This window comes from Poecilia mexicana, unplaced genomic scaffold (genome assembly GCF_051168715.1).
Source record: "Poecilia mexicana isolate PSO_F unplaced genomic scaffold, ASM5116871v1 scaffold_4, whole genome shotgun sequence".
Classification (NCBI taxonomy): Eukaryota; Metazoa; Chordata; class Actinopteri; order Cyprinodontiformes; family Poeciliidae; genus Poecilia; species Poecilia mexicana.
This window is the reverse complement of record NW_028263373.1, coordinates 26,173,351-26,197,509: the sequence shown is the minus strand read 5'-3', so window position 1 is coordinate 26,197,509 and position 24,159 is coordinate 26,173,351. Positions and strand designations below refer to the sequence as shown.

Genomic DNA, 24,159 nt, shown 5'->3' with positions numbered 1-24,159 from the left:
AATAATTAGCTGGCCAATGGAAGAGATAAAGGCCACGGACGTTAAGACTCGGAAGCTGCTAACCATGCATGGAGGGTTCCACCCCAAATCCAGCACCCTGAGACTGTACACAAGCCGTAAGGAAGGAGGCAGAGGACTAGTGAGTGTGAGAGCCACTGTCCAGGATGAAACATCCAAGATCCATAAATACATCAAGGACAAAGCCTCAATGGACGATGTGCTCAGCGAATGTCTCAGACAATGGGGAACAGAGGACGAGGTGCTGGAGGAACCATCATGGGAAGACAAGCCCCTACATGGGATGTACCACCGACAAATAACTGAAGTGGCTGATATCAGGAAATCCTACCAATGGCTGGAGAAAGCTGGACTCAAGGACAGCACAGAGGCCCTCATCCTGGCCGCCCAGGAACAGGCACTAAACACCAGAGCAATAGAGGCTCAGATCTACCACACCAGACAAGACCCAAGGTGTAGGTTGTGCAAGGAGGCCTCTGAGACAGTCCAGCACATAACAGCAGGGTGCAAGATGCTGGCAGGGAAAGCGTACATGGAACGACATAACCAAGTGGCGGGCATAGTGTACAGGAACATCTGTGCCGAATATGGACTGGAAGCCCCGAGGTCAAAGTGGGGAACACCCCCAAAGGTGGTGGAGAATGACCGAGCTAAGATCCTGTGGGACTTCCAGATCCAAACAGACAAGATGGTAATGGCGAACCAACCGGACATTGTGGTGGTGGATAAAGAACAGAGGAAAGCCGTTGTGGTGGATGTAGCAATACCAAGTGACCACAACATCAGGAAAAAGGAGCATGAGAAACTGGAGAAATACCAGGGCCTCAGAGAGGAACTGGAGAAGGCCTGGAAGGTGAAGACCACAGTGGTGCCTGTGGTCATAGGGGCCCTCGGGGCAGTCACCCCCAAACTGGAGCAGTGGCTCAAACAGATCCCAGGAACAACATCAGACATCTCAGTCCAGAAATGTGCAGTTCTAGGCACAGCCAAGATACTGCGCAGAACCCTCAAGCTCCCAGGCCTCTGGTAGAGGACCCGAGCTCAGAGGATGAAAGAGACCACCCGCGGAGGGTGAGAAGGGAATTTTTTTTTTTTTTTATATATATATATATATATCCGCTTCACGTCTCATTTGCTCCACTTCGGAGGCCCAGAGACATAACTTCATGAACCCAAAGCTTTTGACACAGTCAAGAGTAAATGATCCATCTTCTGATTCATTTTGACTTGCACTTCTAAAACCTAACTACACCCTGAGTAAAGTTGTTGCTTTTTATCCTCCACCTTATAAAGGAAACACAGATCCATTCAGCATGTTTACCGGCTTCTTGCTAATGATAGGCCGCACTTTGGTGCCGACAGAGCCCAACAGGTGCTTAAAAGGCTTTTTACCAAAGACACCTATCTGCTGCTTCTGAAAGGGATTTGATAAGAGGGGCGAAACAAAAGAGTCAAATTGCAGGCTGACAAAACAACCGTGAGCCAAGAGAGGCTAGAAAGCTGCACGGATCCAAGGGGAAGTTTCTTCTTTTGTATCATTTTTTTCTTTTCACACAAGACATGTTGGATGTCATGACAGGAAATATGCAGGTGTGTCGGAACAAAATTAAACATGGGTGTGCTGCTTTTTAGCTTGGTTTGATCCGGGCTGTTGTTTTTGCTCGCTGTCTCTCAAGAGGTGCTTTTGTAGAATCATCATGTGACTTTAACTGGGGAGTTTCTTAAAGTGGGCAGAGCAACACTACATTGGTTTAAGCAAATCAATGAACTACAACAGACAACTTTCATGTTGATTCACTGATTGATTGGTTTTCTTTAAATGGGACGGAGCATATTAAATAAAGTATAATGTAGATCTACTGGATTTAGCAAAATAGTCATTTCCATTTGTAGTCCCCATAATATAAAACACAAAATACAAACATTCATACAATTTCAGACATTAAAATAAGAAATACAGTATAAACAAATACAAACTAAATATGGTCAGAAAAACACTATTTTAAGAGGCCTATATCAAAAAACTATTCTCTATTTATTGTCAAACAACAATAACTGGATTTAAATGCTAAAAATTAAGAACTATTAAATTTACATTTTTCATATTAACCCATCTCTTTTCTCTGTTTTAAGGGTTTATATTATCACAGAGGGACAGTTCTAATCATACCTAAAGATGAGTCACTTAAGTATTTACAGGCTGATACCGTTTTCCACTAGACATGGGCCAATCAGAGGTATGCATTTACCAATCAGTGATTTCTGTAAAGTTCTGACTTTGGTGTGGCACTGTGAATTTTTATTTATTTTCTTTTTCCAATTTCAATTGGTCGCGGCCAGTCATAGCCTGGTAAAAACGCTTCACTTCATCCAGAGGGCCTGGGCTCTCGGCTATTGAGAAATGATTACTTCCTGGAGGCGGAGCCTCTGAGGAAGTTTTAAATTTTACCCAATCACTACGTTTGTCTGTGATGCATGTAAAGTACCAGTTCAACTCTGCAAAGCTTACTGGAAATTGCCTGCGCTGCAGACAACTATCCTCCACTGCGATTTCTCACTTCATCTCCAATTTTTAAGCTTGTTTTTGAGGAGTGGCCTGCTAGGTCCGATTTTAAACAACACTAATTTACTTTACAAAGACCATGACATTGGCCATTAAAGCTGCAGTGTGTAACTTTTACAAAAAATAGGTTTTTTACATAGTTGCTAAAATTATTATTGTGTTGTGACAGCATAAAATAGATAATATGTAAAAGATAAAAAAAAAAGCTCCTCTGCCTCCTCCAGTGTTTGCAGTGCTAACTGCAGAAATACACCACTCAGTCAGAAACAACCAATCAGAGCCAGGAGGAGGTGCTTAGTGCTGTCAATCACTCTCTTGCTCACCATCTCCCCCTTGTTTTCTGCTATGCTACAGCAAGTTCACCACAACATAGACTGCCACAAATGCTAAGGCTAGTTAGCATAGCCATAGGTGACAGTGGATAAATGGTTTTCCTGGAATTGTAACTTGCTTCTACAGCATTAGCATATTGAGCAGCACTGATTGACAGCAGTAAGCCCCTCCTCCTGGTTCTGATTGGTTGTCTGACTGGGAGCAGTGCATTTATTCAAACGGCAATAGACTGAGATCGATCATTTCACACATTATCCGTCTCATATTAAACTGACATGACACGGTGACAACTTAAACAAATATGGATTTTTTTTTCTAACAGTTACATACTACAGCTTCAAACACAAAATGCATAGTAGGGCTCGTTAACAGTAACAGTTCTGAATAAACTATTGCTAAACCTGGTTCTGTTTGTTGACGTGTTTCTGCACCAAAGAAGTAGCAGATTTCAGTTTGGATGCATAAGCAAACACAGTAAATCAGTATTTGACCTGCCAATTGCCACAGAGAGGCGATCCGGGAAAATTGGCTTTTTATTAGTCATGAGCAGACTGACGGATGAGTCACTGATCATACTCTGCCACAACACTCCTCTATCAGAGAAGGCAGCAATTTACGTTATTACTGCTATTCCCGGAAGTTGTCTGAACCAAAAACCAAAGGTAGTTCACCTGTAAAACTTTAAACTTTGCGAATCAGAAGAGCAGAAGAAAACGCGTGGGCGTGTCCGGAGTTGAAACAACCACCCAGCTAACTCCGGTAGCCGTGGGTTCAGGGAGGACGGCGGGTGTTAATGAGCTGCTCGGCGGCGGGTGACAGGTGTCGGCTGCATGATAGCCTCCTGAATTTCTGCCAGTCTGTTACGAGGCGCCGCTCAGCGTCTGAGCCTCCGATGCCTTATCATTGTTAGCAACCCTCATTAAAAGTAATTGGGATTGCTATTTGAAACGTAGCTCATTAGACAGCAATGTTTTGTCTCAATAAGGAATGCTAAGGAGGCAAACACATTTATTCACTGATAGGAGGCTGGCGCAGATGTTCCCCCCTCCACACTCACACACCACCTTCCACGTTTTGACAAGTGGCTGATGAGGAAAAACAGCCTAAATATCAGCTGAGGGACGTCTGTCTCACCCTCTGGATCCATGCGGACAGGCACACGTGATGAGCCAGTAAAGTCTTGCAGTCGCAGAAATTCCTCAGCTGGTCGCTGGTTTTCAGTTCGCCGTCTCTGCATATGAAGCACTCTGAAGTCTCTGTAGAAGAAGAAGGAGGAAAAAAAAGATGTCAGGAGCAAGTTCACACTAAATCATAGGCTAATTCTAGATTTGTTTAGAGATCCATATCAAATAGTCTCCTGTGTGCACAGCTAGCTTTTCCTGTAATAGTATTTAACACGCGCTGCACAGCTCTCCCCTGGGCTTTCCACGTTTATTTGGTTCCCATGTGGGAACGTGGTGAAGTGAATATGACATCAAAGGTTGTTGAAGAAAACAGATTTTTGCTGACGAGGCAATAAACGGCCAATGTTGGGTAATCCCACGTGTTTTACATGACAGGGCTTCTGTGTTCGGCCTCTGCAGCTTCACATTTACATTTTATTTAACAAGAAATGAGCTGAAATGATGAAAGACGAGCGATGGAAGTGTTTTCACATCAGTCGATGGCGTTCGTGAGTCTGTGGCTCTGACACATTGTTAGTGGCTCTCTAAAGTGTACACACCCCTGTTAAAATTGCAGGTTTTTGTTATTCTGTAAAGAGAAATTGTACTTTTTCCACCTCTTAATTTGATACTTTAACTGTTCAACTTGAGAAAAACAAAACACCTCTGGTTTTTTGGGTGGGGGCGAGAAATGCAAAACCAAACATGTCATAACATAAGAAATGTCTTAAACTGCTTTGCTGAAGCATATCTGAACTTATACTTAGCTAAGAAATTATATTAATAATAAATGAGAATATTATTGAAAAGTTCAATTACTTCAGTGACTCAAGAGAAACACATTATATAGATTAATTCCAGACAGATTTTTTTTCACTTAAAACATGGGAAAAAATTTGGTTATTGGTGAAATAATCTGCCAGTGGAATTAATATGTTTTAATTAATATTAAGGAATTATTGACTAAAAACAGGCTTCAAGTATATAGTGTTAAGTTACTTGTAAGCTTGTCTGGTTTTAGTTCATGTGCACTAAGATATTTGCAATAGAAAACAGAACAAAAAAATCCTATTCATTTTTCATATTAAAGGAAATAGCTCAGCTAGCCTCATTTTACAAAATATATATTTTTCCTTTGTGAAAGTCAGCTAACGCCTTATAAAAATTTTAAAATATAAATTAATTTTAGTTAAACTTTCCTAACTTTTAAAATAAAACACTTCATGTACATATTTATACATTTAGTGCATATCATTTTGTGGCACCAAACACCTTTTATTTTGTAGCAACAGCAGCAAAAGAGGCTCTGTCACTTGAAAAGGTTGCTGACCTCTGGTCTGCCCCATAAAATCCATTAGAGGGGCAGTTATGTGTTTTTCAGGCACATAGTGCCATTTTATATTACAATCAAAGTAATTATGTCACCTTTAGTCATTATTAAAATTCTATGTACATCAAATATGAGTTGAAAGAAATTTTGCTTTGGAATTTTAACATCTTGAAATTGGGGTTCTGTCTCTTTAAGAAGCTGCTCCTTTGGAAACTTCGCCTTCAGGAAGTCATTACAACATGTCTCCTCTATTAACCCTTCAACAACTTTTTTTTTTCCAGCGTTGCACTGAGAATATAATGAGCTCAGCAGAGGTCACCCACCAGGTGTTTGCTAACTGCAGACGTCTAGTCTGAAGGAGCAGAGTGAGGGAGCCGTGGAGGAAGGTTGCTCTGTGAGGCGGAAACTTTTGAAACTGCAGCTCAGAGGAGGAGCTCTATCCTTGAAGGCGGAGCTAAGTCCACCCAGACATTTGAATTGTTGCCATGGGAGATTAAATGATTTCTCAACCATGCATGAAAGAATCAAGGGAACACTCCAGCTACGTTTTTGATGAGGGAATATAACATGTCAATTTTATATAACACTGCCCCTTTAAAATGCTCCGACAGTTAATGGGACACAACGTGGAAACATTCAGACGGTTTGTACTGTACATGTGGAGAAAATAAAACTCTACGTACTGACTGATTTATGTGCCGTTTATGCTCTACACTGCTGTGGCCAGCACCTCTGGTTTAACTATAAACTTTTGCAATTTCTTCTTTGGCGATGATTGTGAAGCAGCAGCTTTGAAGCTAAGTGTTGGACAGTGTAGCTGGAAGGCAGATTATGGTGGTTTCATCCCATAAAAACACTGGGAGGAGGTGGCTCGCTGTCATCACGGCGCTTCGTGGGGGATGGAGGATTGAAGTGCTGCCTCAGAAGCTGCTGTCTCTTCTGGGCGTCTATTAGAACCATGTTGTGCTTCAGGTGAAAATCTAACACCAGATGAAAAAGGCTCTAATCAAAGGCTGGGCTTTTTTTTTTTCTTTTTTTTTATTAATGTACCCCATCTCAATCTGCGTAAGCACATTTTATTACTGACCTGGCACATTTCTCCAAAACTTTAAATGAGTCTGAGACAAGCTGTAAAAAAAAAAAATAAAAAAAGGAAGCGAGTAAAAGTTGTTTTTCTTTTTTTCTTTTTAATCACTTTTTATTTAGTCCTACAAATGGCATTTCGAGACAATTATGTGGCATCTGGCTTGCGTCTTGCTTTTCCCTCCCCGGTTGACACCAGCCACCTGGCCTCCACGACTTCCCCGCCAGTTACTTCCAAAAACCCCGCCGTGTCAGAATTCATATGTTTGCTTCCCTTTCGTGTGCCCGTCTCAGCTCCACATTAGGTTTTGGTTGGTTTCGAGTCGTTGTCAAAATAACTTTTTGTACGTGCAGGAAGATTTGGCTGGAAAATAATGGAGCCGTGCGGAGACGGACCTGCACAGAGTGACAGTCTTTCTAACGGGGAGAGTCTGCGTGTTTCAACAGCCTGAGCTAAAATATTTTTCCGAAGCTCCGCTGTGATGGCAGGTTCTCCAATTATACCCACAAGTCCTTTTTAGCGTTTCACTCTCCTGAATCCGGGCCGCTTTTACGATCATTATGGCGAGCCCCGAGGCACTTGTGCAACTAAATAACACCACTGATGCTGAGAAAGTAACTAGGAAACAACATTACAACAGAGATGTAAACATGCGGCATGTCAATCGTAGCCGAGCTGACACGCCGCCGTGATCTGTGACTCCCATAATTAACTGTCAGCGGTGTCAGTGTTCGGCAGAGCTTCGCATGAAGGAGTGTGCTCGACTAACTGGCTGAAGTTGCACGATTTAACAGCTAACAAACTTCCTGCGCTGCAGCGGCGGCGGCTCGGGGGCTGCGCCGTTCCCAGTCGGGGTTGTCGCTGATGAGGCAGCGCCACAGCTTCTGTTTACCACTTTAATGTGAAAAGGTTTGAGAGGTAAGAGAAAGAGATAAAGACTCTGCCTTGATTCACCCTGGATCAGAGTGCTAAAGTGTTCGTACCAGTGCTGCCAGTCCATTCAGAAAAATATTTAAATCTGATCAATCACTATGTTTAACTTTGTAAGCTCGCAATGTATAAGTGCACGTTTTTAAAACATTTTTTTACTGCCTCAGATTTCCAGGTTTTTATATTCGGGGAGGCTTAAACAAAGTCATTTTGTTTCAAATGTAATTCAGAAGTGTGATTGTGCTGAGGTGGGAGAATAATTCATCTTGCAGTAAGTATGCTACATAACTAGCGTGGTTTTATCCAAATGTCCACAAGGTGGGGTGTTTTAAAGAGGAATTTGCCCCTGAGCTCACCGATTTGTACGACGGTAAATTTGCACAATTTTTTTTTCTTCATAAAAAAAAAAAAAAAAAGAAATTTTGAGAATATTCTCAGAAATTTTCTCCAAAGTCAAAAAACTTCCAACTTTGTTACTGAAACATTTCGGAGATTAATCTCAAATATTCTGAGTTTTTTCAAGCAAATTTGACTTTTCATTTGATTTCATAGTATTTTTTCTACAAAACTTATGAGATTGATCTAAATATTTCTGTTTTTTGGATGTAATTTACTAAATTTTTCTTCCATCTATAAGGTAGAGTGGAAATGTGGTTGCTTCTCTACTGAGTTGACCGCAGTATAAGACTGTGTAACACACCACTGTGAACTAAGTAACCATGTGTGGGAGAGAGAGGCTTTTAGGTCAAACAGGTAATGTGATTAATTATGCAATACTAGACTTTTTAATTAATCACATATGTTAATGTTGATCATTTATGCGCTTTATACGTCTTGTGTTACAGCTAAAAAATGTGATGTTCTTTATTGGGATTTTATGTTACTGACTAAAACAAAGTAGTGTTTAAATGTGAAGTGAAAAAAAATTATACAATGAATCTGAAAAGTGTGGCGTGCAACTGAGTTTCTTACAGCAATATTAATTGCACGTCTTTATGGGGTGTGCCACTACTATTTGGATTTATACAATTAAACTTTCTTTTTCATTTAGAACAGTCAGAGAAATAATTAAACCTAAAGAACAAAACTTTCATATGGAGTTCAAAAAGGAGTCCAAAGAACCCAAAGCCCAGCAAATCCATCCCCCAATCGTCTCATCCAAATATGTCCCACATTATAAATATTTACACATCAAATTTTTACTGCATGTCACAATTATACATGTAGTACAAAATTATATCTGTACATTTAATTCATAATTTAGACTTTGACTAGGCCATGACTGCTCTGATCTAAACTACCCCATTTCCACTCCAAGGCTGCTGAGGGCTGCTGTCCTGTGATCTAGCAACTTCTAATGGGTTTTCTTCTACTTTTGCCGAGTATTTAGGTCCAACCTACATTCCATCAACTCAGAGCAACTTCTCTGTCTTTACTTAAGAAAATCCTCCACACAGTATGGTGCTGCCGCCACACTGTTTTACAATAAGGACAGCGTGTTCGGGCCACAAAAAGCCTCTGCATGGAGGCCAAACATTTTGATTTTACTCTCATTTGACCAGAAGACATTCCTCCACATGTTTGCTGTGTTCCCTTTTATGACTTCTTCTGACTTTCTTTCTTGAAAGCCATAGTAATTAATAATTGTCCTGTCGTGCCCTCCCACCTGAGCTGTGGATCTCTGCAGGTTCTCCAGAGCAGGAACGATTGGCTGCTTCCCTGATTAATGCCACCTCTGCCTGGCCTGTCAGCTCAGGAGGGAAGGATGTTTCTCTGCAGACGTGCCATACTCTTTCCATTTTCCAATGACGTTCGGAAACTCGTTTTTATAAGCTAACCCCGCGTTAAGCTTCTCCACATTTTTCTCCGTGACCTGTCTGCTGTTTGCGGTTCTGTTTGTTCTCCAATGTTCTCTATAAAACCTCTGAGGCCTTCGCAGAACAGCTGGACTCATGCCGACATCGGATTACACACAGGTGGAATCTACAGCTGCGTTTTCATTACAAACTTGCCTAAAACATTTTCGTTATTCCACTGATGTCACAAAAAACAAGAACTTCCTAACCGCTGTGTTTCCATTAAATAAGGAACACAATGAAAAAAAATAAGTTTGTTCATGTGATAAGTAACTGAAAAACATGCAGCACAATCATCCTCCAACTACATCATCGTCCATCTACTTCCTGTTTTCTTCTTCCTGGTTTGCACCTGTGGCAACATCCTAATGCCAAAACTTTTAATCAACAAGAGTTTTTTTTTTTTTTCAAAGTAGACGCGTTTCCTTTAGGCAAATTTTCATAATGCCAAACTGCATAAATGTACAATCAACAGAAATGCAGCTTGTACAGGTGATTTTTCAAGGCACATGATGGTACGTATTACTTGCACCATTATTATGCTGTTATATTGTCAGTTTGTATCCATAGAACAATTAAAAAAAAAAATATCATTTTAATTCCACTTAATATGTAAGTATGCAATAAGGCGACCAGAAATAAGCTTCCTGAATATTCAGGTCCAATTGCAGAGCATGCTGACCGGAGTGAGCCAGACTCAGACAGCAGCAGCTCTGGAGCAGAGCAGAGTTCATGTCCAACCAGGAACTTGACAGTGCGTCCATGTCAGTTTGAACTGCCACATCAAGACGGTGACGGGTTATTGTACATGGGTTACACACTACATTATGTTGGTCAATCATTTAAAATAAATGTAATCATATCAAACAGATACATTTGTGGCTGTAAATGACGGAATGCAAGAAAAGTCCAATTGATGGAAATATTTCTGCAGGCCAACTGTGTGAACGCCATGAATAAAGATGTGTGTCATTTCATCAGACGTGTTTGGAGCAGCAAACAGCACAGTGGAAGTAAACATGTGAAGAAAATGCCAGATTTGGATAATTTAATTGTCCACTGCATTGTTAACGACCTCATTAACAGAAGAATGATGGGGAATCAGCGTGGTCTGGGCGAGGAACCGCCTGTGCAACAGCCATCTGGCTAGAATGGAGTGGGTGGCAGCGGCGGGGGGGAGGGGGACCAGTGAGCTGACACCAGGGACATCACTAGTTTTTGGCAAAAAATAAAAATAAGAAATTGCCACCAAACCTTTACTTCCTTCATCAGGTAACATATCTGATAAATAATGAGTGCAGGATTGTTTCATAAAATGTTAGGGCAGTAAACCTGGGATTCACATGCACCTTTTATCTGATTAAACCTGCAAAACATTTCAGCTGTCTAACAACTCATCTAGCAAAGTCATGAAGCAGACATGGTCCACCATCATAATCGCAGTAATACAGAAGGACTGGTCCATATTGTCATGTTATATCATACACTGAAGAAAATGAAAGACGCAACAGAGAAAAAACCCCACTTAATTATGTGCTCCATTTTTACCTAAAGGTGAACAAGAAGGAAAAACTACCAGACAAATCCCCTCGAAATCCAATATGGCTGCCTCATATGTTAAACTTTTAAAGCACCATCTCTGGTGATATTTGCCTCATATCATTCATTCACAGTTTTATATGGACTCCATCAGAGAACATTTGGATCTATAACACAGCAGACACCTGGTACCAGCAAGAAATAGGAACCAGAACGACCAGCAAAGACTGAAAATAACGGTTAATCCAAGAAAGTTTCAGACTGAGGCAGACTTCCTTCCTCTTTAAACAGCCCCAGTCACAACATCACAGCAGATTATGGAAACACTTTCTTTTTTTAATCAATCTTGAAACCAACATTTATTATTTACATAGGAAATGGATTCAGGAGGTGGTACGCCACCAATGACCTTCCTGTGTGAAACAAAAGCGAATCCAGCAAACATTAACTACTCATATCCTTCTAACACTGCCTCACTTCAGAAATGCTGAACTGTCTCATTAAGCACTACTCATTTAAAAAAAAAAGACTTAAAAAAAAAACTACAAATAAATATCAGATCCAAATTGTGGCCACAGTCTTCAGTTCAGTTCATTATAACGTAATCCTGTGAGAACTGCAACATTAAGTTCTTTTTTAGTCATACCAAACCGATTTTAAATACATATCCGAAAGACTTTCAATGTTTATTATTTTAGAGTGAGACTGCTTGGTTGTGGCAGTAACACACCTTCATAGAAGAGAAGAAAAAACAGGAAAAAAACATAAACTAATCTATTGCTAATTTAAACATTAAACTGTGGCATGCAGAACTCTCCTCTTGACATAATGAGGAAATGGCACTTACCCACAGCTACAGCCCTGCCCCATTCTGAAGAAGACAGTGGTTTGTACTCAGTGCCAATGTCTCTCTCTCTTTGTTTGGAGACAACTTCTTCCACCTTGTTCTGAGATTTCTCACACACACACAAACACACACAAACACTTCCCTCTACTTTCCGTTTGCACGCCCGCCGCTCTCTGCGGCCACACACACACAGAGATGAGGATTTATGGACTGATTCTTGTGTGAAAACAGACAGACAGAGTCCGTCAGCTGACAGACTCTTGTGTTTCTGTTTCTACGGAAGTAGTGAACGCGAGCAGCCAATCGGAGCCAAGCACAGGGAACGTCAAAACAGGAAGCAGTGCTGAGAGGGATCTCTCTCTCTCTTCCTCTCTCTCCGTTTGTCTGGCAACAGATGTCGAGGCCTAATAAACTGATGATTCTAATCTTGCTCAGGTTGCTCGTTTTCCATTCCAGACACACAGCGGAGGGTGTTTTGTTTGGGGTTATACAGGATAACTTATAACACATTTATAATAAGGAACATAAAGCTAAAGAGGCTGCTTCTGAAACCAGTGCTCTGTCCGCCTACTGCTGGGAAACGATGAGCCAATTCTGGGATTTCCCTGCATATCTTTCAACACCTTCTGCTGTGGAAAGTTCTGTTTGTGGTACACGTTACGGTACTTCTTGTGGCTCTTTATTCTTCACCATTAGAGGATTCCCAAGGAACATTCACAACAACTACACATTGTGTCTGACTGATGCAAAAGAAACCTCAGTGCTTGTGTGTCACCTCAAGAATGGATGAATTAAGTCAATTCATTTCAGAAATACTTTATCTATCTGAAAGGGAAATAAAATATTACCATAACTCGTATCATCTAAGTATCTTCAAAAGGTGCTGTCAGTTGTTGGTAAGCTCTTCTAACAAACCTCATCTGTTCTTGCCACTTTTTTAAAATGTCTTGCTCTTTGATGTGAGGCAGGCAATGACCTTGAAACCCCAGAGCTGAATCTCAGACAATGTACATCTCTGTTAGGTTGGTAAATGTTCAGTACAATTAGAAAATGACTGATCAACTATCGACACATTGCTTGTTATCGTTTACTTCTGGAAATTTTGCGCGTCCGCGCAACACTGGAAGGTCAAAAGATGATTCTGATGGTTCTTTTATTTACATCCATCCATTAACTCCACTAATACATCAGAATTCAACACCAAAAACCCGGAGATATTTCCCAAACAAAGAACAGAACATCCAGTCTGTTGCAGTTTATTTTCAGACTTGATGCTGATTTTGCTATTATTAATAAGTGATCATCTGAACACAGCAGTGGTTGATTAGCTAATTTAAAAACATGCTCTACTGACAATCTAACGGTATCAGAGAGAACCAAAAACACAAAATTCCGAAGCACATCTACATGCTAAGGTTGTCAAAGTCAGTGTAAATGGTTGGATGAAACGTAAAGATCCGAAAAATGAAACGCGTTTCTGCAATGCTAATGAATCGTGGGGTATGCTTTTTATTTAAATATTTTTTAGCAGTTATTTGAATTAGGCTTAATTTTTATTTACTTTTTTTATTATTATTATTTTGTCTCTTTTGATAGCTAATTGACAGGAAGGTGAGTAATGAGAGGGGGGGAAGACATGCAGCAGGGGTTGCTAAGGCTGGGAATTGAACCTGTGACAGCTGCATTGAGGACTGGGGCCTCCATATGTGGGTTGTGCTTAACCCCTGCGCCACCACAGCACACCCTGATTTTTGTTTACTTAACAATCCCACTGTGATGTGTGTTTGTGAGTGTAAATATTCATTATTTTTTTAATTCACTGTTTAAATGTCTTTTGCTGTAAAGTAGTGGTAATTATGTTGAATATTTTTGTGGTAAAACAAGCAGAAATGAAAATACTAAATGTACTTCTGTATATTTAAAAAATGAGAGTTGAGTCCAATCCAAAAAACTAGTGTTATTATTCTGAACACACACCTATCCAGCTAACACTGTCCTTGGTAAAAAAAAATAAAGTGTTAAAAGTTGTTGAAAAATTTAAAATATTCATAGTAATAAAATGGCTTTATTCACAACATGCTGTAAGTCCAATTTTCCATTGTGAAGCCTTTGTTAAAATCAGAATATCTCATTCAGTTCTATTAATAACATAAAAAAAAAAACTTGAAAATATTGTACTTATGAGCTGGGTCCACACTCTGGCTAATTAAATGGCACCTCTCCTACTATTCATGAAGAGCACTTATTAAAACAAGCATTCACATCCAATCCGCTAGATAAATGACTTTACACCGAGTGCCATAAAGCCATTAAATTGCTTCTTTAGAGATGGAGCTGCTCCAAACACACAATCAAAGGATTTGACTGGGATTATCTCCGATTAGAAACACTCAGGGACAAATGAGGAGATGACAGGATATCATACATCGAAAGGATAAATTAGCAGTCACATACCAGGCTAAATTTGTGATGGGCGTTGGGGAATTAAGGGCGATGGAAAAGATTGAGTGTTAAAAAGCAGACAAGCAGCACTTTAGTTTTTAAAAAGCTCCCTGCTTCGTGGCAAATGTAGACCGCGGTAAAAGCTTTTCACTCTCACTCTAAAATCCCCTCCACTGTAAATAACGTCAATAAAAATTCGACAATCTCCATCTTTGCTATAAAACAAAACATCTTCCGTTATTTTACACCACTAGGTCTCGCTAAAATGGGCGATCATCAATTCTTCTCAATATTTCAGACACACAAAGACAAAACTGCTTCTTTTAGCTTGTTAAGCCTTCGGCAATTTATCTAAGAATTGCCACTTGGGAAAATTGCAATAACACAAATTGTATTTCACCAAATATGTAAAAATAGTTAGCATTGATTTATAAGAATATTTTAAAGAGCCTTGTTTTGGCTTGCTTTACACGGCGGATATTTTAGTTCTGCTTCAATTTGAATATTTTAAGGTAAAATAAAGCAGACATATTGCTGATAAAACACTTTTCATGAGTATAAATAATGTAGGCGGTGGTTAATGTTAGCATGGTCTGCTTTGCATATTTTAAAAGCAGTGAGAACCTCTGCTTTATCATCTTAAACTGAGGCTTTTTCTTTCTTCATACAAAAGTGAAAAGGTTTTTGGGAGGGATTGAGAATTTGAGAACTTTGACCTTTGAACTGTAACATAATCTCAGTCTCGTGCTCACTTGTCAGATTTTATTTCCTTTGTAGTGCCTTGACTAAACAGTATAGACAGTGGAAAGTAAAACCTTACCTGCTTGGCTTGCTAAGAGTTGAGAGGATTAGCTCATCTGCTCTTTGATTTCATCTTTCCTCAAATATAAATGAAGTGACTTACAGTCGGTCTTTGTGTAGGCCTTCTTTTGGGTTCTGCTTCCTTTGACTGAAAGTTCAAAGGTTCAATATGTAGCTTGGAAAAAAGAAAATGTTAAAAGATGGTGCTGCAGCAACTGAATTATGCATTATGCCTTTTATTTAAACTTAGATTTTAAATCTTTAATCTTTAAAGCTAATCTTCCACTTACTTCAGTTCTTAAAAAAAACAAAAAAAATGATTGACTTTTTTTGGGGGGCAAAGGCCAAATATTTAAAGTTCATTGTATTCACCTTAGAAGATGGACTTAAAATCTTGGAATGACAATGTGACAAACTTAGTAGACCTCTTATGTGATGCTTCACCAAATTAGCATCTTCAACACACTTCACAGTGCATTCCAGAAAATGAAGCATTTCAGCAAATTTTGGATGTTCGCAGTGATTTTATGTTCACTAACAGAGTTTATACACCAATTTGTGTGACTGATTAACAAGACACAAACTGTCAGAGGTGAAAATTAACAGAATATTGTCGCAGCTACTACTAACCTCTACATGGTAGAAGGTAGTGGTATTCATTGTGAAATATCCGACAGATATTCAACAATCAATATCTGCTGGATATTCATTGAGGTTGGTAACAAATTTCCAGTTGATTTTTTTTTTCATCTCAGACTAAACTTAGAATTTTGCTCTAAAAACTTAAGACTGGACTGGACTGGACTGCTGGTCTGAGGCTTGAGTTTTATTAACTGCTTCTATCTGATGTAATGAAGAGTGAAAGGAAGTTGGTATTTGAGCTACAGGCTGCAGCTGCTGCACGTTTTTACAGTGAAGGGATGAGCTTAATTATTAGCCAGAGACGTTGGTGAATTATGGGATGCTAATGGCTCATAACAATCTGTTCATGTTCGCAGTAGCTTCACAATAATGACCATATGTACGTCTGTAATGAACACTGTATTAAATGCCATTGGATTGCTTAGGAAACAAAAAAAAAGGTAATTTCACGCAAACATTCTCTCACTGTTGAGCTGTGGATACTTCTGGATAAATACCAAAATAAAAGTAGTTTCCATTCTATTACATGTTAAACGCGCATTTATTTTGCATTATGTTGTCATTTCTATTTTAGATTTGAACATTTTTACTATTTTAGGATTGATAACAAAGTTAACACATGGATTTAGAATTTATTTATTTATTTTTTAGTATTATTAAAAGGTCTCCAGCTCAAAATGACAAGAGGAAAGCTAAAAAAAAAAAAAAAAACAGTATTGATTGTGAAAAAGTTTGATTTTTAAACCTAAGCCAGAGCACAAACCCTATGATAAAACACGTTTCCCTCTTCAGGACTTGAGTTCCCCACTAACCTGCCCAACACGAGTCAACCTCAAAACGTCAACTCTGGTCCTTCCTGCTGGTAAAGGCATGGCTGTCAGTGTGGCCCAGGGCAGCTGTGGCTACTGTCCAGTAGCTTGCCACCAACAGGGTGTGAATGTGTGTGAGTAGATGAATGACTAATTGTAGTGTGAAGCACTTTGGGTTAGTCGGGACTTGATAAATTGCTGTACGAGTACAGGCCATTGAACGTGTTGACCATTTGTGTTTATGATGCCGTTTGGTCAGTGGTGTTTTTAGAAACATCTAATTAAATACACCGAATGTTTGTGGTTGCAATGTGACAAAATATGAAACGGCTCAACAGCGTGAATACATATTCAAGGTTCTGTACATGAAACGCTTTTCTTTAGTGGTAGTGTAAATACATCTTTGTTAAAATCAATACACACAGTAACATAAGCAGCACTAAAGTCACAGATGGGATTTAACAGCTGCTAACAAAACACACACACACACACACTCCTTCCCTCCGCCCCCATCTGATTAATAGCTTTTGTGTTCTGAAATTGCTATTTCAGCACTTGTCTACACAGGTATTGTACAATAAAATTAAAGCAATGATAATGTCATTAAGAGCCAGGAATTCAAGTGCCGCTCCTGCAGAGGGAAGGGTGTGTGTGTGTGTGTGTGTGGGGAGGGAGATAAAAGCGTCGGTTTGTACACACACCATCCTCGGTCTCCTCATAACAGTTTTGACAAGATACGTCACAAAGTCTCCACTAAACAGAGAGCAATCTGCAGAAAATGAATTTTAATTTAGGTTAGATTTTTTTAAATACACCCCCCACACCCTCTGCCTGACACTATCATCTTAAACACACACACATACGCGCACACACACACGCACGCATGCAGGCCACGGCTCTAAATGGAGTACTGAATGCCTTTGATCATTCCACTTGATCGCAGCTTTAAGATGTCAGCTGCCTTTGAGACGGGGAGAATTTGTCACTGATGGCTCCTGCCAGCTTCCTCTCTGTCATCCAGTTTTATACTGGCCTGATTTGCAGCACGAGCTGACAATTTTAGTGTGAATGAGTGGGTTTCGCAGACACACAGCTCCAGATCTAACACCTTTAAATAAATAAATTGCTGAAGTACCGTGGGTTCTTTCCCCTCCTTTTCTCTTGCTTCATTGTCCTCTGTTAATGAGCCTTAACAAGCACCACAGGGAAAAAATCCTGATCTTTTCTGGATCAATCACAGCAGCTTCGCCTGCATCCAATGAGGGAAAGAATACATTGTCACCGAGTCCTAAAGCAAGGTCAGATGTTCAAGCAGGGCAACGCGGGTTTAATATTCAGTCTAAAGCATGTAAAGCTTCAGGAGGTAGAGCATTTTCACACCATTAGAGAAAAGGACTGGGATAATTATGAAAATGAGACAAGGGAGAATCAAAATGACCTGACTGGAAGAAAAAAAAAAAAAAAAGGAGAAAAAAGTCCTCTAGTGCAGAACTTAGTTTGATTGATTCAGAGCAGATGAGCCCAGGGCTCCACTGTTGGCAGCCCAGGGTTCATGCTGTAATGATAGCTTTATAATTAAGATTAAAGACCACAGAGCGCAGACAAGACACACAAGTGGTGTTGGGGGCTTCTCTGGAGATACTGGGAATAATTGGAGGGAAGTATCTACAAGCCCCCGTCTCCCAAAAGAGCAAGAGGACGTGGTGCGCAAACACTGGATGTGTGCGGACCGAGGTTTCGCACATCATCATCATCATCGTCGTCGTCGCTGAAGTCTCAAGTCTCTTCGTTTGCTGCAGGATCTAAAGAAGGGGCGAGCTTGATTTATAACTCTCAAGGAGTCATTTCTTTAAAAGAGAATTGAAGCAAAAGGCATGTGTTAAACAGCAGATTATGTGTTATTATCATGATTCACTCTTTACATGGGGCAGATTGGAAAGCCATCTGCGCAGCCATTATGACTGAGACAGACTGACTTCTGTTGCTAATGAGTTGGACGGCGTGAAATGAACAACGGCAATCTGAGCAGCATCTCCTAGCTCCTAGAACGCTGGGGGTGTGGAGGGGAAGGGGGGTGCCGATGCTTCCTGTTAGCGTTTTAAAAAACAGGAAATGAAGAGAGCGCGGCACAACTGGGAATGTTTGCCCTACGTCAGAAAACGAGGACGGAATGACCAAGGTTCCTACGCTCCTATGAGAGTGTTCTGAGAATGTATGGGCTTTTGTTTCAGTACTTTCTGGATCTGGAAAAGGATGGAGAGACGCTCTATATCCAGACTTTATTCATTATCTTGTTCTCAAAACATTGTCTTCCCTTGCCTCTTCTTCCTCTTTGTTTCCTTGTGCCCTACCTTCTTTTTCATCTGTCTATTCTCAGTCCCTATGGTAACGTCCTTCTTTGTGTCCTTTCATTCAACCCTTCCTTCTTCCTTGTCTCCTTCGTCCATTCCCTACGTGTCGTACTTTGTTCCGTCTTTCCTTTGTCTCTTGCCTCACTTTCTTCCCTTTCTCTTTCATCTGTCCATTCTTAGTCCCCAATTAGTAACTTCCTTCTTTGTAACTTTTCTTCCTATTTGTATTCTTCTTTCCTTATGTCCTTCTTCTATTCCCTCCATGTGTTTTGTTTTCCATCTGTCCTTTCTTGTTTCCTTCCTTCCTTCCCTTTCCTCCTTTATTTGTGTTCATCCTTCTGTCCTTTCCTGTGTCCTCCCTCCATCCTTGCATCATTCCTTCTATCAGTCCTGCTATTCTTCTTTGTGTCCTTCCTTTATTGTTATAGGTGCTGCTTTCTCAACGATCTTTCATGTGCCCTTCTTCCCCTTATTCCTTGGTTTCTTCCTTCTAGTCACTGATTAATGCTAATCCACTGAAGGAATATCAGCCATTAAATCAGAGTAAACCTTTGTATTTTATACTCTAAAATGGACACAAAGGACGGAGAACTCTGGGAGTTTGAGTCCGGAAAAGTTTGGAATTGTTGCGTTGAAACGAGGAGGAGCCTTAATAACATTTTCAGTCAGGCATTAGCTGCTCAGGCATTTCCACCGCAGCTTGTCAGGGTTCGTGTTCAAAGTGGCCATCATTTCTCACCTTCGCTGACATCCCCTATCTGATGAGGGTGAAGTCAAGTCGCTTAGATGACTAATAATCATATCAAAGGTGCCATGTCATGCAGCAGATTTAAATAAGAGGGTTTGGAGGAGCATTTGCATGCATCTGTATGCCTGGGCTAAGAGGCTAATGTCATAAAATACGGCGCAGACATGATTTAATGTAATCTGTCATGTCATATGCTAATCTGCAGTCCTCTCGGTAAGACACAGCACATCAGCGCGGGGAGGTTTCAAGGAGCACTACTGTAAGTCAGAGGTGTGCTTCGGGAAAGCCGTCATCGTGGGTTTTTGCTGAACTTAATAAGTCCATGCAGTTTTTGTTCTTATATTGTAGCGTGTGTAAATATAGATATGTTTGCTGCGGCTACAGCAGTAAGGATATGTGTTTGGCTAAAAAAAAAAGAAGGCTCTGCTTGAAGAAAATGCCCCCTGCTGTCGGCATCAGCTCCATTTAGGCCATGCTGTGAGGGAATAATGTGATGTAACATTCATCAGATCTGGTCCACGTCGAAAATAGAACAAAAACCGCAAAGGATCTGATCGAAGTTTGGTTCAGTTTGTTTTTATGCGTCTCTTCGATTTGCTGTGAATTTATATGTAGAAAAATAAACTAATAAAATAATGTAAGGTTTGTACAATCATTTCAGTCTAAAATAAATTGGAAAAAAAACATAACAGATCCCACAATGTATTTTTTGTTAAGCAAAGGTCAAACTTCACATCAAATATTAGATCCATCTTCAGCAGCGATACCTCCATGTGTTTTCTCTATGACTTATCAGCCTCTCACGCTGTTTTGGTCCAACATTGAGCTAAATTGAGCTTATTTAGCTTAATTTTGGTCTCTTGGGCAAAGTCCACACATGACATCTTGATGCTAAATTCCTGATTTTTAGCTGAAATCTGTCTTTTTTCCTGTTTTTGCACAATACTAATTAAAAACAAATATATACACTGAACTTCCATGTGAACGGCATTAAACCTCAAATAAGCAAAAGTACAACATAGATGTCAAAATATTACCAAGTATTCATGTCTTGTTTCTAATGCAAATATCTTATTGCACTTGAAATAAGACAAAATTAACTTGAAAGTAACTTTTCACCAAGATATTGGAGCTCGTATTGAGTCAATAAGTCTTGAATAACGATAAAAACAAATTAGTTCCACTGGCAAATTTTTTCAACTAGAAGACATTTTTTCCATATTACAGGTGAAATAATATGACAGTGGAACTTGTACTTTTTATTCATAAACAGGAATTACTGTCTAAAAAAGTTCCAATATCTTAGTGAAAAGTTACTTGTAAATTAGTTTTGTCTTATTTCAAATGTACTTGGATAATAATAATAGCAAGTAGACAAAAATACTTGGTAAGATGTTTTGGGCTTTTTCTGTCAATGTCCACAAAATTGTCCAGTTTAGCTTTAGAAGTCTCTAAAATCCTGTTACATTTTTACCACTGGCTCTTCTCGAGAGAACGGAAACTTTTGCATAGGAGTATGTAGAAGTAGCAACAACCAAAGAATAAAAAGTTAACTTTAGAAGGAAAATATCAAGTGTAAAGCTATGAAAAACTGACAAGTTACAATTACCAAAGAGCTCCACCCCGACAACCGTGCTGTTCTCTTTCTCTCTGTAGCAAAGCCCTCTTTGATCCGTGTGAAAAGGGCGTCTGCTGCTGATTTGGTGAAGAAAAGAATGTCAGGACAAAGTCAGCGCAGGACCAGTCCCTCGCAAACATCCTCCCCTCCGAACACGCACCTCGCTACGTGAAAACGTGCAGCAGCAGCTATCCGTCAGTCTCTGGAGGTGTACAGGAAAAAAAAGGGCAAACTCAGTGAAAAAGTTACACACTTTGCACATTTCATCATAAACTAAGTAAAAAGAAAACCCACTTTTAGATCTATGCAGTAGATGCTGACATACAGAGTATATACTCATCATCTAATAATATTCCAATTATTCATAGCCTGAAGAGAGCCTGATAAATTGCCTGTGGTAATTAAAACGATTAAGTGAGAAGTGCAAAATGGTAATTCATCCATGCGTGACGGAGCTAAGCAAACCTGGTTATAAAACCAGCCTAATTAGTTCTTGTAAAGAAGAGCAAAGTGTTTGACCAGTAAGCATGTACCTGCAGGGAATCGACAACTTTATTCCTGACTTACCAGACAACTCCATCGCCCACTTTTTCCATCATCAGCTAAAATGTTTTACATCCATGTTCGATTTCATTTTTAACTCTGACATGGAAATATGGATTCATTTTCATGTCTTGTATTTGTTCACAGCAGAACAAAAATTCAGTAAACACCGATACTGAATTCCAAAACCTGGCAACCTTTTCTTTACTTTGGCATGAAACAAGTTTAACTTCGCCTGAATGTGTCAGGTACATTGGATGGTGTAAGATTTTCACATTATGATAACTTTGAAGTTATCATAATGTGAAATTATCTTTGAAGATAATTATGAAGTTCTACATTTTGTAAGGCATCTACAAAAACAAGATAATCTATAAACACAGGCAGCAGCTACTCCAGCTTCTGTTATTTTAAAACACCAATAAACTGGTCACTCGTTTCAGTGAAAGTTCTTATTAGTGCTTTTTATATGCTGTATTTTGGGGTTCAGCTCCATATAGTGACACAATTAGCAACAAACTAATTTTACTTGTGTTTATGGAACAAAAATACACCCAGACAGCCAAATTTATGTTTTTCTTCAGCTGAGGGAAAAGTATAATGTGTTTCTTCCAGCCAGCTGAAAAATTTGTAAAATCACAGACTACAATTTCCCCAAAACGCCGCGTACGTAGGCGCTCAAAAGTCATATATTTGTCACTCCAACACCTGAATAAAACGCCGACTGACGGAAGAGCGCTAGCTCATGTAACCGTTTAAATTTGTCACTGTCGTGATTTTTAATGAGTTATCGCGTAAACATGCTTGCTCATGTGCTCCATCGCCCACTTTTTACATCAACTAAAATGTTTTACATATCTGTTCGATTTCATTTTTATTTATTCATTTTCATGTGCTGTATTTTGTTCACAGCAGAAAAAAATGTTTTAATGACTCATCACACGAAAGTAGCTAATTTCCGTGTGATTTTAATTATATTTATTTAATGGAAATGCTGCCACTGCAAAATTGTGTTTTTTTGACATCAGCAAAATATCAACAAGACTTGAACTTATTGCTATGGAAAGGTGGTGAAGAAAGGCCCATGGTTAGCTTTTGTGTCGAAGCAGTTACTTTTTATGCAAAATTTAGAAATGCGTTAGAAGGAACATTGGGTGATTTTTCTTCATCTCTGATTGGACATATTTTAGAAAGTTCACCTTGAAAGTCATTACGTCGAATCAGTGGAAGACTTTCCAGTCACACTGTAATTTGGTAGATTCCCTATAAAAACAGAAAATGTTCTGTATGTGGCGATAATCAAGTCAAGAGTTTATTTATGCAGCACTACAACGAATGCTTTAAAGCACGAGCGAACGCCGGGGAGTTGAGCTGAGTAACTGTATTTATTGTTCTGAAAGCTCACATTACATGGATCTGTCTGTTTTCTGGTGTGCATATGTTTGGGTTAAGTGCCATAACAGAAAATAAAAATAAAACTGTGTGCAAGACGAGCAAGAACACCTACCAGCTTAGGAATCCATAATGCAACACGGTGGAAGTTCACAGTGCAGCCGGTGGTTTCTCCATTAAAAAAACATTGCCTGGGGTTGTCAGCACAGGAGTGTCATGTCCACCTTGTCTTTGTCACATTTAGGGAAGAAAAATCATATTGTATTGTGTGTTGGCACATTTCTCCAGATGTTTCAAGCCAAAACCCTTTTAGTTCAAATCCAGAAACTATTTACTTTTATAATATGATTTCTATGGAGAAACTACACAAGTTGTACTTTTTAGGCACAATATTTATCCATTTTGAAATGGTGCCTGGATTGTTTTCTGTATCTGTGTCACAGCTTTCATCTCCAGATTTTGCATATTAACCTTATGACCTTTTGTCATATCATAACCAATAAAGTATATTTTAGTGGGATAGACAAATGCCAAACGGTACATAATGTGACGTGGAAATAAATGACAGTTTTTAAAGAATCACATAGAATATATGCAATTCATTTAATCTGAGAATAAATCTAGCTGTGCTGTGAACACCCCAGTTTTTTAGTTTAATATTTAGACTAGCAATGATCATTTTTGAAACCAGGATCCAGACTGGATCTGAACGCAGGTTTTATGTTTCCATGTCCCATGCGAGCCAGGTCGTTTTTTATTTTTATTTTATTTTTTTATTTTTAACAATAATGTTGAATCCCCATCTGTCTCCCTCTATCCCGCATGTGTCTCAATCTTACAAATACTAAACATGGCTTTTTCTGTGTGTGTCTTGTTCTGTGACATTGGTATAGCACCACCGACTGGCCCAGCATATCTGCCACACTATTTTATATGCTTTTTTGGTGTTTTTCTTTTTCTTAAAGAGCAGTTTAATATATTTTCCAATCACAAACACAAGCAAGTAACTATGTTACATTAAGTTGTTATAAAAATGCCTTATATCAAATATGACTAAAGAAATTTAACATCTTGAAATTGGGGCTCTGTCTCTTTAAAAACTCCTCCTCTTTAAGAAACTCCAAGAAGTCGTCACAACGTGGCTCCTCTA

At 39.4% G+C, this 24,159-nt stretch overlaps 1 protein-coding gene across 1 annotated transcript in view; it reads right to left on the bottom strand.

The window, feature by feature from the left end:
* Positions 1–19,459, bottom strand: part of LOC148160016 (uncharacterized) — a 98,019-nt gene extending 78,560 nt beyond the window's left edge. Inside the window, exons 1-3 of the mRNA XM_088005280.1 lie at positions 19,448–19,459; positions 11,664–11,937; positions 4,049–4,170 (exon numbers count right to left, since the gene is read on the bottom strand). Coding sequence (XP_087861406.1) covers positions 4,049–4,170; positions 11,664–11,937; positions 19,448–19,459 — 408 coding nt within the window. The remainder of the gene's footprint in view (positions 1–4,048; positions 4,171–11,663; positions 11,938–19,447) is intronic.
* Positions 19,460–24,159: the final 4,700 nt, after the last annotated feature.